This window comes from Oncorhynchus mykiss, chromosome 23 (genome assembly GCF_013265735.2).
Source record: "Oncorhynchus mykiss isolate Arlee chromosome 23, USDA_OmykA_1.1, whole genome shotgun sequence".
NCBI lineage: Eukaryota > Metazoa > Chordata > Actinopteri > Salmoniformes > Salmonidae > Oncorhynchus > Oncorhynchus mykiss.
Window position 1 is genome coordinate 45,069,474 of NC_048587.1, and position 14,723 is coordinate 45,084,196.

The 14,723-nt window shown below is 42.9% G+C and overlaps 1 protein-coding gene across 2 annotated transcripts in view; it reads right to left on the reverse strand.

The window, feature by feature from the left end:
- macrod2 (mono-ADP ribosylhydrolase 2) overlaps positions 1-14,723 on the reverse strand; it is a 1,190,608-nt gene that overhangs the window by 93,146 nt on the left and 1,082,739 nt on the right. For both annotated transcript variants that reach the window (XM_036960545.1, XM_036960544.1), the window contains exon 9: positions 3,782-3,860. In XM_036960545.1, coding sequence (XP_036816440.1) covers positions 3,782-3,860 — 79 coding nt within the window. The remainder of the gene's footprint in view (positions 1-3,781; positions 3,861-14,723) is intronic.

A 14,723-nucleotide genomic window follows, 5' to 3' on the forward strand; every position in this document is an offset into this window, starting at 1 on the left:
CTCAGGAAGGACAGGGACACTACATTATGTTGCTTTATAGCCCCAGGTAAACTCAGGAAGGACAGGGACACTACATTAAGTTGCTTTATAGCCCCAGGTAAACTCAGGAAGGACAGGGACACTACATTATGCTGCTTTATAGCCCCAGATAAACTCATGAAGGACAGGGACACTACATTAAGTTGCTTTATAGCCCCAGGTATACTCAGGAAGGACAGGGACACTACATTATGCTGCTTTATAACCCCAGGTAAACTCAGGAAGGACAGGGACACTACATTATGTTGCTTTATAGCCCCAGGTAAACTCAGGAAGGACAGGGACACTACATTATGTTGCTTTATAGCCCCAGGTAAACTCAGGAAGGACAGGGACACTACATTATGTTGCTTTATAGCCCCAGATAAACTCAGGAAGGACAGGGACACTACATTATGTTGCTTTATAACCCCAGATAAACTCAGGAAGGACAGGGACACTACATTATGTTGCTTTATAGCCCCAGGTAAACTCAGGAAGGACAGGGACACTACATTATGCTGCTTTATAGCCCCAGATAAACTCAGGAAGGACAGGGACACTACACTATGTTGCTTTATAGCCCCAGATAAACTCAGGAAGGACAGGGACACTACATTATGTTGCTTTATAGCCCCAGGTAAACTCAGGAAGGACAGGGACACTACATTATGTTGCTTTATAGCCCCAGGTAAACTCAGGAAGGACAGGGACACTACATTATGTTGCTTTATAGCCCCAGGTAAACTCAGGAAGGACAGGGACACTACATTATGTTGCTTTATAGCCCCAGATAAACTCAGGAAGGACAGGGACACTACATAATGTTGCTTTATAGCCCCAGATAAACTCAGGAAGGACAGGGACACTACATTATGTTGCTTTATAGCCCCAGATAAACTCAGGAAGGACAGGGACACTACATTATGTTGCTTTATAGCCCCAGATAAACTCAGGAAGGACAGGGACACTACATAATGTTGCTTTATAGCCCCAGATAAACTCAGGAAGGACAGGGACACTACATTATGTTGCTTTATAGCCCCAGATAAACTCAGGAAGGACAGGGACACTACATTATGTTGCTTTATAACCCCAGATAAACTCAGGAAGGACAGGGACACTACATTATGTTGCTTTATAGCCCCAGGTAAACTCAGGAAGGACAGGGACACTACATTAAGTTGCTTTATAGCCCCAGATAAACTCAGGAAGGACAGGGACACTACATTATGTTGCTTTATAGCCCCAGGTAAACTCAGGAAGGACAGGGACACTACATTATGCTGCTTTATAGCCCCAGATAAACTCAGGAAGGACAGGGACACTACATAATGTTGCTTTATAGCCCCAGATAAACTCAGGAAGGACAGGGACACTACATTATGTTGCTTTATAGCCCCAGGTAAACTCAGGAAGGACAGGGACACTACATTATGTTGCTTTATAGCCCCAGATAAACTCAGGAAGGACAAGGACACTACATTATGTTGCTTTATAGCCCCAGGTAAACTCAGGAAGGACAGGGACACTACATTATGTTGCTTTATAACCCCAGGTAAACTCAGGAAGGACAGGGACACTACATTAAGTTGCTTTATAGCCCCAGGTAAACTCAGGAAGGACAGGGACACTACATTATGTTGCTTTATAGCCCCAGGTAAACTCAGGAAGGACAGGGACACTACAGTATGTTGCTTTATAGCCCCAGGTAAACTCAGGAAGGACAGGGACACTACATTATGTTGCTTTATAGCCCCAGGTAAACTCAGGAAGGACAGGGACACTACATTATGTTGCTTTATAGCCCCAGGTAAACTCAGGAAGGACAGGGACACTACATTATGTTGCTTTATAGCCCCAGATAAACTCATGAAGGACAGGGACACTACATTATGTTGCTTTATAACCCCAGATAAACTCAGGAAGGACAGGGACACTACATTATGTTGCTTTATAACCCCAGATAAACTCAGGAAGGACAGGGACACTACATTATGCTGCTTTATAGCCCCAGGTAAACTCAGGAAGGACAGGGACACTACATTAAGTTGCTTTATAGCCCCAGGTAAACTCAGGAAGGACAGGGACACTACACTATGTTGCTTTATAGCCCCAGATAAACTCAGGAAGGACAGGGACACTACATTATGCTGCTTTATAGCCCCAGATAAACTCAGGAAGGACAGGGACACTACATTATGCTGCTTTATAGCCCCAGATAAACTCAGGAAGGACAGGGACACTATACTATGTTGCTTTATAGCCCCAGATAAACTCAGGAAGGACAGGGACACTACATTATGCTGCTTTATAGCCCCAGATAAACTCAGGAAGGACAGGGACACTACATTATGCTGCTTTATAACCCCAGATAAACTCAGGAAGGACAGGGACACTACATTATGCTGCTTTATAACCCCAGATAAACTCAGGAAGGACAGGGACACTACACTATGTTGCTTTATAGCCCCAGATAAACTCAGGAAGGACAGGGACACTACATTATGTTGCTTTATAGCCCCAGGTAAACTCAGGAAGGACAGGGACACTACATTATGTTGCTTTATAGCCCCAGGTAAACTCAGGAAGGACAGGGACACTACATTATGTTGCTTTATAGCCCCAGATAAACTCAGGAAGGACAGGGACACTACATTATGTTGCTTTATAGCCCCAGGTAAACTCAGGAAGGACAGGGACACTACATTATGCTGCTTTATAGCCCCAGATAAACTCAGGAAGGACAGGGACACTACATTATGTTGCTTTATAGCCCCAGATAAACTCAGGAAGGACAGAGACACTACATTATGTTGCTTTATAGCCCCAGGTAAACTCAGGAAGGACAGGGACACTACATTATGTTGCTTTATAGCCCCAGATAAACTCAGGAAGGACAGAGACACTACATTATGTTGCTTTATAGCCCCAGATAAACTCAGGAAGGACAGGGACACTACATTATGTTGCTTTATAGCCCCAGATAAACTCAGGAAGGACAGGGACACTACATTATGTTGCTTTATAGCCCCAGATAAACTCAGGAAGGACAGGGACACTACATTATGTTGCTTTATAGCCCCAGATAAACTCAGGAAGGACAGGGACACTACATTATGCTGCTTTATAGCCCCAGGTAAACTCAGGAAGGACAGGGACACTACATTATGCTGCTTTATAGCCCCAGATAAACTCAGGAAGGACAGGGACACTACATTATGTTGCTTTATAGCCCCAGATAAACTCAGGAAGGACAGGGACACTACATTATGTTGCTTTATAGCCCCAGATAAACTCAGGAAGGACAGGGACACTACATTATGTTGCTTTATAGCCCCAGATAAACTCAGGAAGGACAGGGACACTACATTATGTTGCTTTATAGCCCCAGATAAACTCAGGAAGGACAGGGACACTACATTATGCTGCTTTATAGCCCCAGATAAACTCAGGAAGGACAGGGACACTACACTATGTTGCTTTATAGCCCCAGATAAACTCAGGAAGGACAGGGACACTACATTATGTTGCTTTATAGCCCCAGGTAAACTCAGGAAGGACAGGGACACTACATTATGCTGCTTTATAGCCCCAGGTAAACTCAGGAAGGACAGGGACACTACATTATGCTGCTTTATAACCCCAGGTAAACTCAGGAAGGACAGGGACACTACATTATGTTGCTTTATAACCCCAGATAAACTTAGGAAGGACAGGGACACTACATTCCATGGCATAATGGAAACAGAATCAGACGCACCTTGGAAGACTTGAAGGATTTTTTCCTTGTAGATCCTGTAGTCCGCCTCCAGGAAGACACAGAAGATAACACGTTCGATCTGCACAGAAAGAAAAATAAATAAATCATTCCATTATTCCACTGTTGCTATCCAGACCATCAGGACCAACAGATCCCACAAGAGCTACTAAAGGGACAAAATCAACAATTGAGGAACCAATGATAACGTTTTACACCAGGGAGCCACAATCAAACCATAAGCACAGTTCAGAATATCCTATTAGCCAATTAGCTGGCTCCCCAGTACAGAATACCAGCCTAGGTCCGTCTTCCAAATGGCACCCTATTCCCTATGCAGCACACTACTTTTGTCCAGGGCCCATAGGACTCTGGTTAAAATGTAGTGCACTATATAGAGAGTAGGATGCCATTTGGGACACAACCCATGCCCCACTGGTGGCAGGAGTGGGGTCTACTACTGAGCAGGCTTTTAGTGAATATTACACTATATTACACTACATTACATCACATTTTGGAGATAATATCTGAATGAGAGCATTTCCTTTGGTAGGATACATTCAATATATCCCCAGCACCATAAAGTACAACTAAAAAGGTACTTATTCTCAAACTATAGACAAAAACGTGCAGCTATAGGTATCCTTTGACCCAGTACTTTGCTCTTATGAACTACCTCAGGGATTCAGAACTCACTAACCACTGACTGTCATTTATTTTACACTATGAGTGCTGCTAGTAAGTTGTGCTTCTAATTCATAATCACTGTAGTTATCCTCTCAAGCTGAACACTTTGGAGGGATTTTGCTATGGATAATTCAAATTGCACCCTGCAAATGTCAGCATATCCTTTTTGAATAACTAAACTCTCTGTATATTCATTTCCTTATGTCTCATTTATTGTTATGAATTTTTGCCTGTGTGGGTTGCTACCATGCCTTCAGAAAGTATTCATACCCCTTGACTTATTCCACATTTTGTTGTGTTATAGCATGAAATTCATATATTTTTTCTCACCCATCTACATAAAATACCCCATAATGACGAAGCTCATCAAATTAATTCACATCCCTGAGTGTAAGGAGCGACGCTGGTAGACAAGAAGCAGGTATAGGGAGAACATTTAATGAACAACGGACATGAAACAGAACAGGAACAGCGTCTGGACAGGGGAAAAATAACGACCCCAATGCTGACACAGGGAACCAACAGAGGAACAGACAGAAATAGACAGGGCAATCAACAAAGGGAAGGAGTCTTGAGGCGGGCCGGACGCAGTGCCCGCTGACACGGTCGCCAGGTGTACGGTGTTTCCTCCGACACATTGGTGCGACTGGCTTCTGTGATAAGTGGGCATTGTGTCAAGAAGCAGTGCGGCTTGGTTGTGTTGTGTTTTGGAGGACGCACGGCTTTCGACCTTCGCCTCTCCTGAGACAAGACTGTAACTACCAATTTGACACCACGAGATTGGGGAGAAAAAGGGGTACAAAAATAAAATAGAAAATAAATACAAAATCAAAGGCAAGGAGTCTCCAATGAGCGCAGCTGCGCGTAATTATGGTGAAAGGTGTGCGTACGAAGGGCAGCCTAGCGCAATCAAGCGCCATAGAGGGAGAGCGGGAGCAGGCGTGACACCGAGTCAATAAATGTTAGAGATATCTTTGGCAGTGATTACAGCTGTGAGTCTTTCTGTGTAAGTCTCTAAGAGCTTTGCACACCTGGATTGTACAATATTTTCAAATTATTATTTGTTTCAATTCTTCAAGTTCTGTCAAGTTGGTTGTTGATCATTGCTAGAGAGCCATTTTCAAGTCTTGCCATAGATTTAAGTCAAAACTGTAACTAGGCCACTCAGGAACATTCAATGTCGTCTTGGTAAGCAACTCCAGTGTATATTTGGCCTTGTGTTTTAGGTTAATGTCCTGCTGAAAGGTGAATTTGTCTCCCAGTGTCTGTTGGAAAGCAGACTGAACTAGGTTTACCGCTAAGATTTTGCCTGTGCTAAACTCTATTCAGTTTATTGTTAAGCTAAAAAACTCCCTAATCCTTGCAGATGACAAGCATACCCATAACATGATGCAGCCACCACCATGCTTGAAAATATGGAGAGTGGTACTCAGTAATGTGTTGTATTGGATTTGTCCCAAACATACACTTTGTATTCAGGACAAAAAGTTAATTTATTTGCCAAATATTTAGCAGTTTTACTTAAGTGCCTTATTGAAAACAGGATGCATGTTTTGTAATATTTGTATTCTGTACAGGCTTCTTCCTGTTCACTCTGTCATGTAGGTTAGTTTTGTGGAGTAACTACAATGTTGTTGATCCATCCTCAGTTTTCTCCTATCGCAGCCATTAAACCCTAACTGTTTTAAAGTCACCATTGGCCTCATGGTGAAATCAGTGAGCTAGTTTCCTTTCTTTCCGACAAATGAGTTAGGACGCACGCCTGTATCGTTGTAGTGACTGGGTGTATTGATACACCATCCAAAGTGTAATAATAACTGCACCATGGTCAAAGGGATATTCAATGTATGTTTATAACTGTTTTACCTATCTACCAGTAGGTGCGCTTCTCTGCTAGGCATTGTAAAACCTCCCTGGTCTTTGTGGCTGAATCTGTGTTAGAAAGTCACTGCTCGAGTGAGGGACCTTATAGATGATTGTGTGTGTGGGGTACAGCGATGAGGTTGTCATTAAAAAAATATGTTAACCACTATTATTGCACACAGAGTGAGTCCATGCAACTTATTAAGTGACTTGTAAAACACATTATCACTAAGAAAACCATTTTGACATTATGGGGTATTGTGTTTAGACCAGGGACACAACATCTAAATGTAATCCATACATGCAGACTGTAACACAACAAAATGTGGAAAAAGTCAAGGGGTGTAAATACTTTGTGAAAGCACTCAACCGCTCATCAACAATTCAAGATCAAAAAACACATTATTTTTTTTCAAGCTGAAAAGATTGAAATATAAATCCCTGTCTTACAATGGTGAATACACTGAATACATACGACTGGAATAATGTCTGCACTAATACACAATCACATGAACACCTCTCCACCATCACTCTCCTATCTACCTTCCTATTGTACAATACAACACCCTCTCCACCATCACTCTCCTTCCTATTGTACAATACAACACCCTCTCCACCATCACTCTCCTATCTACCTTCCTATTGTACAATACAGCACCCTCTCCACCATCACTCTCCTTCCTATTGTACAATACAACACCCTCTCCACCATCACTCTCCTATCTACCTTCCTATTGTACAATACAACACCCTCTCCACCATCACTCTCCTATCTACCTTCCTATTGTACAATACAACACCCTCTCCACCATCACTCTCCTATCTACCTTCCTATTGTACAATACAGCACCCTCTCCACCATCACTCTCCTTCCTATTGTACAATACAACACCCTCTCCACCATCACTTTCCTATCTACCTTCCTATTGTACAATACAGCACCCTCTCCACCATCACTCTCCTATCTATCTTCCTATTGTACAATACAGCACCCTCTCCACCATCACTCTCCTATCTACCTTCCTATTGTACAATACAACACCCTCTCCACCATCACTCTCCTTCCTATTGTACAATACAACACCCTCTCCACCATCACTCTCCTATCTACCTTCCTATTGTACAATACAGCACCCTCTCCACCATCACTCTCCTTCCTATTGTACAATACAGCACCCTCTCCACCATCACTCTCCTATCTACCTTCCTATTGTACAATACAGCACCCTCTCCACCATCACTCTCCTTCCTATTGTACAATACAGCACCCTCTCCACCATCACTCTCCTATCTACCTTCCTATTGTACAATACAGCACCCTCTCCACCATCACTCTCCTATCTATCCTCCTATTGTACAATACAGCACCCTCTCCACCATCACTCTCCTATCTACCTTCCTATTGTACAATACAGAACCCTCTCCACCATCATTCTCCTTCCTATTGTACAATACAGCACCCTCTCCACCATCACTCTCCTATCTACCTTCCTATTGTACAATACAGCACCCTCTCCACCATCACTCTCCTATCTACCTTCCTATTGTACAATACAGCACCCTCTTCACCATCACTCTCCTATCTACCCTCCTATTGTACAATACAGCACCCTCTCCACCATCACTCTCCTATCTACCTTCCTATTGTACAATACAGCACCCTCTCCACCATCACTCTCCTATCTACCTTCCTATTGTACAATACAGCACCCTCTCCACCATCACTCTCCTTCCTATTGTACAATACAACACCCTCTCCACCATCACTCTCCTATCTACCTTCCTATTGTACAATACAGCACCCTCTCCACCATCACTCTCCTATCTACCTTCCTATTGTACAATACAGCACCCTCTCCACCATCACTCTCCTATCTACCTTCCTATTGTACAATACAACACCCTCTCCACCATCACTCTCCTATCTACCTTCCTATTGTACAATACAGCACCCTCTCCACCATCACTCTCATTCCTATTGTACAATACAACACCCTCTCCGCCATCACTCTCCTTCCTATTGTACAATACAGCACCCTCTCCACCATCACTCTCCTATCTACCTTCCTATTGTACAATACAGCACCCTCTCCACCATCACTCTCCTATCTACCTTCATATTGTACATTACAGCACCCTCTCCACCATCACTCTCCTATCTACCTTCCTATTGTACAATACAGCACCCTCTCCACCATCACTCTCCTTCCTATTGTACAATACAGCACCTACTCCACCATCACTCTCCTTTCTATTGTACAATACAGCACCCTCTCCACCATCACTCTCCTTCCTATTGTACAATACAGCACCCTCTCCATAAAGCAAGCAGGCATGAAATACACAAACACATGACATTATATTATCTAATGAACTACTACGATGTTCTGTAATGTTCCCTTTTAATACAGTAGTCTTAGTCTGTAATATGTACAGTATGTCATTTCCCTTGATTTCAGGAAGTATTATCTCAGCATGACACAGACAACCTCACAGAGAAGAGCTTTGTCACAAAAGTCTATGTCTGTAACAGTGTCTGTCTGAAACAGAGTCGCTGTCTGAAACAGTGTCTGTCTGAAACACAGTCAATGTCTGTAACAAAGTCTGTCTGAAACAGAGTCTCTGTCTGAAACACAGTCGATGTTTGTAACAGAGTCAATGTCTGTAACAGTTTCAGTCTGAAACACAGTCGATGTCTGTAACAGTGTCTGTCTGAAACACAGTCAATGTCTGTAACAAAGTCTGTCTGAAACAGAGTCTCTGTCTGAAACACCGTCGATGTCTGTAACAATGTCTGTCTGAAACAGAGTCTCTGTCTGAAACACAGTCGATGTCTGTAACAATGTCTGTCTGAAACAGAGTCTCTGTCTGAAACACAGTCGATGTCTGTAACAATGTCTGTCTGAAACAGAGTCTCTGTCTGAAACACAGTGTCTGTCTGTAACAGAGTCGATGTCTGTAACAGTGTCTGTCTGAAACACAGTCAATGTCTGTAACAGTGTCTGTCTGAAACAGAGTCGATGTCTGTAACAGTCTCTGTCTGAAACACAGTCAATGTCTGTAACAGTGTCTGTCTGAAACAGAGTCGCTGTCTGAAACACAGTCGATGTCTGTAACAATGTCTGTCTGAAACAGAGTCTCTGTCTGAAACACAGTGTCTGTCTGTAACAGAGTCGATGTCTGTAACAGTGTCTGTCTGAAACACAGTCAATGTCTGTAACAGTTTCAGTCTGAAACACAGTCGATGTCTGTAACAGTGTCTGTCTGAAACACAGTCAATGTCTGTAACAAAGTCTGTCTGAAACAGAGTCTCTGTCTGAAACACAGTCGATGTCTGTAACAATGTCTGTCTGAAACAGAGTCTCTGTCTGAAACACAGTCGATGTCTGTAACAATGTCTGTCTGAAACAGAGTCTCTGTCTGAAACACAGTCGATGTCTGTAACAATGTCTGTCTGAAACAGAGTCTCTGTCTGAAACACAGTCGATGTCTGTAACAATGTCTGTCTGAAACAGAGTCTCTGTCTGAAACACAGTCGATGTCTGTAACAGTGTCTGTCTGTAACAGAGTGTCTGTCTGTAACAGAGTCGATGTCTGTAACAGTGTCTGTCTGAAACACAGTCAATGTCTGTAACAGTGTCTGTATGAAACAGAGTCGCTGTCTGAAACACAGTCGATGTCTGTAACAATGTCTGTCTGAAACAAGTCTCTGTCTGAAACACAGTCGATGTCTGTAACAATGTCTGTCTGAAACAGAGTCTCTGTCTGAAACACAGTCGATGTCTGTAACAGTGTCTGTCTGTAACAGAGTGTCTGTCTGTAACATAGTGTCTGTCTGTAACAGAGTCGATGTCTGTAACAGTGTCTGTCTGAAACACAGTCAATGTCTGTAACAGTGTCTGTATGAAACAGAGTCGCTGTCTGAAACACAGTCGATGTTTGTAACAGAGTCGATGTCTGAAACAGAGTCTCTGTCTGTAACAGAGTGTCTGTCTGTAACAGTGTCTGTCTGTAACAGTGTCTGTCTGTAACAGAGTCGATGTCTGTAACAGTTTCAGTCTGAAACACAGTCGATGTCTGTAACAGTGTCTGTCTGAAACACAGTCGATGTCTGTAACAGTGTCTGTCTGAAACAGAGTCTCTGTCTGAAACACAGTCGATGTCTGTAACAATGTCTGTCTGAAACAGAGTCTCTGTCTGAAACACAGTCGATGTCTGTAACAATGTCTGTCTGAAACAGAGTCTCTGTCTGAAACACAGTCGATGTCTGTAACAGTGTCTGTCTGTAACAGAGTGTCTGTCTGTAACATAGTGTCTGTCTGTAACAGAGTCGATGTCTGTAACAGTGTCTGTCTGAAACACAGTCAATGTCTGTAACAGTGTCTGTATGAAACAGAGTCGCTGTCTGAAACACAGTCGATGTTTGTAACAGAGTCGATGTCTGAAACAGAGTCTCTGTCTGTAACAGAGTGTCTGTCTGTAACAGTGTCTGTCTGTAACAGAGTGTCTGTCTGTAACAGAGTCGATGTCTGTAACAGTGTCTGTCTGTAACAGAGTGTCTGTCTGTAACATAGTGTCTGTCTGTAACACAGTCGATGTCTGTAACAGTGTCTGTCTGAAACAGAGTCGATGTCTGTAACAGAGTCGATGTCTGAAAGAGAGTCGCTGTCTGAAACACAGTTGATGTTTGTAAGAGAGTCGATGTCTGTAACAGTGTCAGTCTGAAACAGAGTCGATGTCTGTAACAGTGTCAGTCTGAAACAGAGTCGATGTCTGTAACAGTGTCTGTCTGAAACAGAGTCGATGTCTGTAACAGTGTCTGTATGAAACACAGTCGATGTCTGTAACAGAGTCGATGTCTGAAAGAGAGTCGCTGTCTGAAACACAGTTGATGTTTGTAACAGAGTCGATGTCTGTAACAGTGTCAGTCTGAAACAGAGTCGATGTCTGTAACAGTCTCTGTATGAAACACAGTCGATGTCTGTAACAGAGTCGATGTCTGAAACAGAGTCTCTGTCTGAAACAGAGTGTCTGTCTGTAACAGAGTGTCTGTCTGTAACAAAGTGTATGTCTGTAACAAAGTGTCTGTCTGTAACAGTGTCTGTCTGTAACAGAGTGTCTGTCTGTAACAGTGTCTGTCTGTAACATAGTGTCTGTCTGTAACAGAGTGTCTGTCTGTAACAGTGTCTGTCTGTAACAGAGTGTATGTCTGTAACAAAGTGTCTGTCTGTAACAGTGTCAGTCTGAAACAGAGTCGATGTCTGTAACAGTGTCTGTCTGAAACAGAGTCGATGTCTGTAACAGTGTCTGTATGAAACACAGTCGATGTCTGTAACAGAGTCGATGTCTGAAAGAGAGTCGCTGTCTGAAACACAGTTGATGTTTGTAACAGAGTCGATGTCTGTAACAGTGTCAGTCTGAAACAGAGTCGATGTCTGTAACAGTCTCTGTATGAAACACAGTCGATGTCTGTAACAGAGTCGATGTCTGAAACAGAGTCTCTGTCTGAAACAGAGTGTCTGTCTGTAACAGAGTGTCTGTCTGTAACAAAGTGTATGTCTGTAACAAAGTGTCTGTCTGTAACAGTGTCTGTCTGTAACAGAGTGTCTGTCTGTAACAGTGTCTGTCTGTAACATAGTGTCTGTCTGTAACAGAGTGTCTGTCTGTAACAGTGTCTGTCTGTAACAGAGTGTATGTCTGTAACAAAGTGTCTGTCTGTAACAGTGTCTGTCTGTAACAGAGTGTCTGTCTGTAACAGTGTCTGTCTGTAACAGAGTGTATGTCTGTAACAAAGTGTCTGTCTGTAACAGTGTCTGTCTGTAACAGAGTGTCTGTCTGTAACAGTGTCTGTCTGTAACAGAGTCGATGTCTGTAACAGTGTCTGTCTGTAACATAGTGTCTGTCTGTAACAGAGTGTCTGTCTGAAACAGAGTGTCTGTCTGTAACAGAGTGTCTGTCTGTAACAGAGTGTATGTCTGTAACAAAGTGTCTGTCTGTAACAGTGTCTGTCTGAAACAGAGTCTCTGTCTGAAACAGAGTGTCTGTCTGTAACAGAGTGTCTGTCTGTAACAGAGTGTATGTCTGTAACAAAGTGTCTGTCTGTAACAGTGTCTGTCTGTAACAGAGTGTCTGTCTGTAACAGTGTCTGTCTGTAACACAGTCGATGTCTGTAACAATGTCTGTCTGAAACAGAGTCTCTGTCTGAAACACAGTCGATGTCTGTAACAATGTCTGTCTGAAACAGAGTCTCTGTCTGAAACACAGTCGATGTCTGTAACAGTGTCTGTCTGTAACAGAGTGTCTGTCTGTAACATAGTGTCTGTCTGTAACAGAGTCGATGTCTGTAACAGTGTCTGTCTGAAACACAGTCAATGTCTGTAACAGTGTCTGTATGAAACAGAGTCGCTGTCTGAAACACAGTCGATGTTTGTAACAGAGTCGATGTCTGAAACAGAGTCTCTGTCTGTAACAGAGTGTCTGTCTGTAACAGTGTCTGTCTGTAACAGAGTGTCTGTCTGTAACAGAGTCGATGTCTGTAACAGTGTCTGTCTGTAACAGAGTGTCTGTCTGTAACATAGTGTCTGTCTGTAACACAGTCGATGTCTGTAACAGTGTCTGTCTGAAACAGAGTCGATGTCTGTAACAGAGTCGATGTCTGAAAGAGAGTCGCTGTCTGAAACACAGTTGATGTTTGTAACAGAGTCGATGTCTGTAACAGTGTCAGTCTGAAACAGAGTCGATGTCTGTAACAGTGTCAGTCTGAAACAGAGTCGATGTCTGTAACAGTGTCTGTCTGAAACAGAGTCGATGTCTGTAACAGTGTCTGTATGAAACACAGTCGATGTCTGTAACAGAGTCGATGTCTGAAAGAGAGTCGCTGTCTGAAACACAGTTGATGTTTGTAACAGAGTCGATGTCTGTAACAGTGTCAGTCTGAAACAGAGTCGATGTCTGTAACAGTCTCTGTATGAAACACAGTCGATGTCTGTAACAGAGTCGATGTCTGAAACAGAGTCTCTGTCTGAAACAGAGTGTCTGTCTGTAACAGAGTGTCTGTCTGTAACAAAGTGTATGTCTGTAACAAAGTGTCTGTCTGTAACAGTGTCTGTCTGTAACAGAGTGTCTGTCTGTAACAGTGTCTGTCTGTAACATAGTGTCTGTCTGTAACAGAGTGTCTGTCTGTAACAGTGTCTGTCTGTAACAGAGTGTATGTCTGTAACAAAGTGTCTGTCTGTAACAGTGTCTGTCTGTAACAGAGTGTCTGTCTGTAACAGTGTCTGTCTGTAACAGAGTGTATGTCTGTAACAAAGTGTCTGTCTGTAACAGTGTCTGTCTGTAACAGAGTGTCTGTCTGTAACAGTGTCTGTCTGTAACAGAGTCGATGTCTGTAACAGTGTCTGTCTGTAACATAGTGTCTGTCTGTAACAGAGTGTCTGTCTGAAACAGAGTGTCTGTCTGTAACAGAGTGTCTGTCTGTAACAGAGTGTATGTCTGTAACAAAGTGTCTGTCTGTAACAGTGTCTGTCTGAAACAGAGTCTCTGTCTGAAACAGAGTGTCTGTCTGTAACAGAGTGTCTGTCTGTAACAGAGTGTATGTCTGTAACAAAGTGTCTGTCTGTAACAGTGTCTGTCTGTAACAGAGTGTCTGTCTGTAACAGTGTCTGTCTGTAACAGAGTCGATGTCTGTAACAGTGTCTGTCTGTAACATAGTGTCTGTCTGTAACATAGTGTCTGTCTGTAACAGAGTGCCTGTCTGTAACAGTGTCTGTCTGTAACAGAGTGTCTGTTTGTAACAGAGTCTCTGTCTGTAACTGAGTGTCTGTCTGTAACAGAGTGTCTGTCTGTAACAGTGTCTGTCTGTAACAGAGTGTCTGTCTGTAACAGTGTCTGTCTGTAACAGAGTGTCTGTCTGTAACAGAGTCTCTGTCTGTAACAGTGTCTGTCTGTAACAGAGTGTCTGTCTGTAACAGTGTCTCTGTCTGTAACAGTCTCTTTCTGTAACAGAGTCTCTGTCTGTAACAGAGTGTCTGTCTGTAACTGAGTGTCTGTCTGTAACAGAGTGTCTGTCTGTAACAGTGTCTGTCTGTAACAGAGTGTCTGTCTGTAACAGTGTCTGTCTGTAACAGTGTCTGTCTGTAACAGAGTCTCTGTCTGTAACAGAGTGTCTGTCTGTAACTGAGTGTCTGTCTGTAACAGTGTCTGTCTGTGACAGAGTGTCTGTCTGTAACAGACTGTAACAAAGTGTCTGTCTGTAACAGCGTCTCTGAGTGTCCAGGGTCTATTTTAAAGCATCTCCTTCTTCCTTCTCTGATTGGTTTCGTGCATTACACACAGTGGGACAGACCTAAGATAATGGCTCCACTGAATATGGCAATTTTACACGACAGCTGTAATG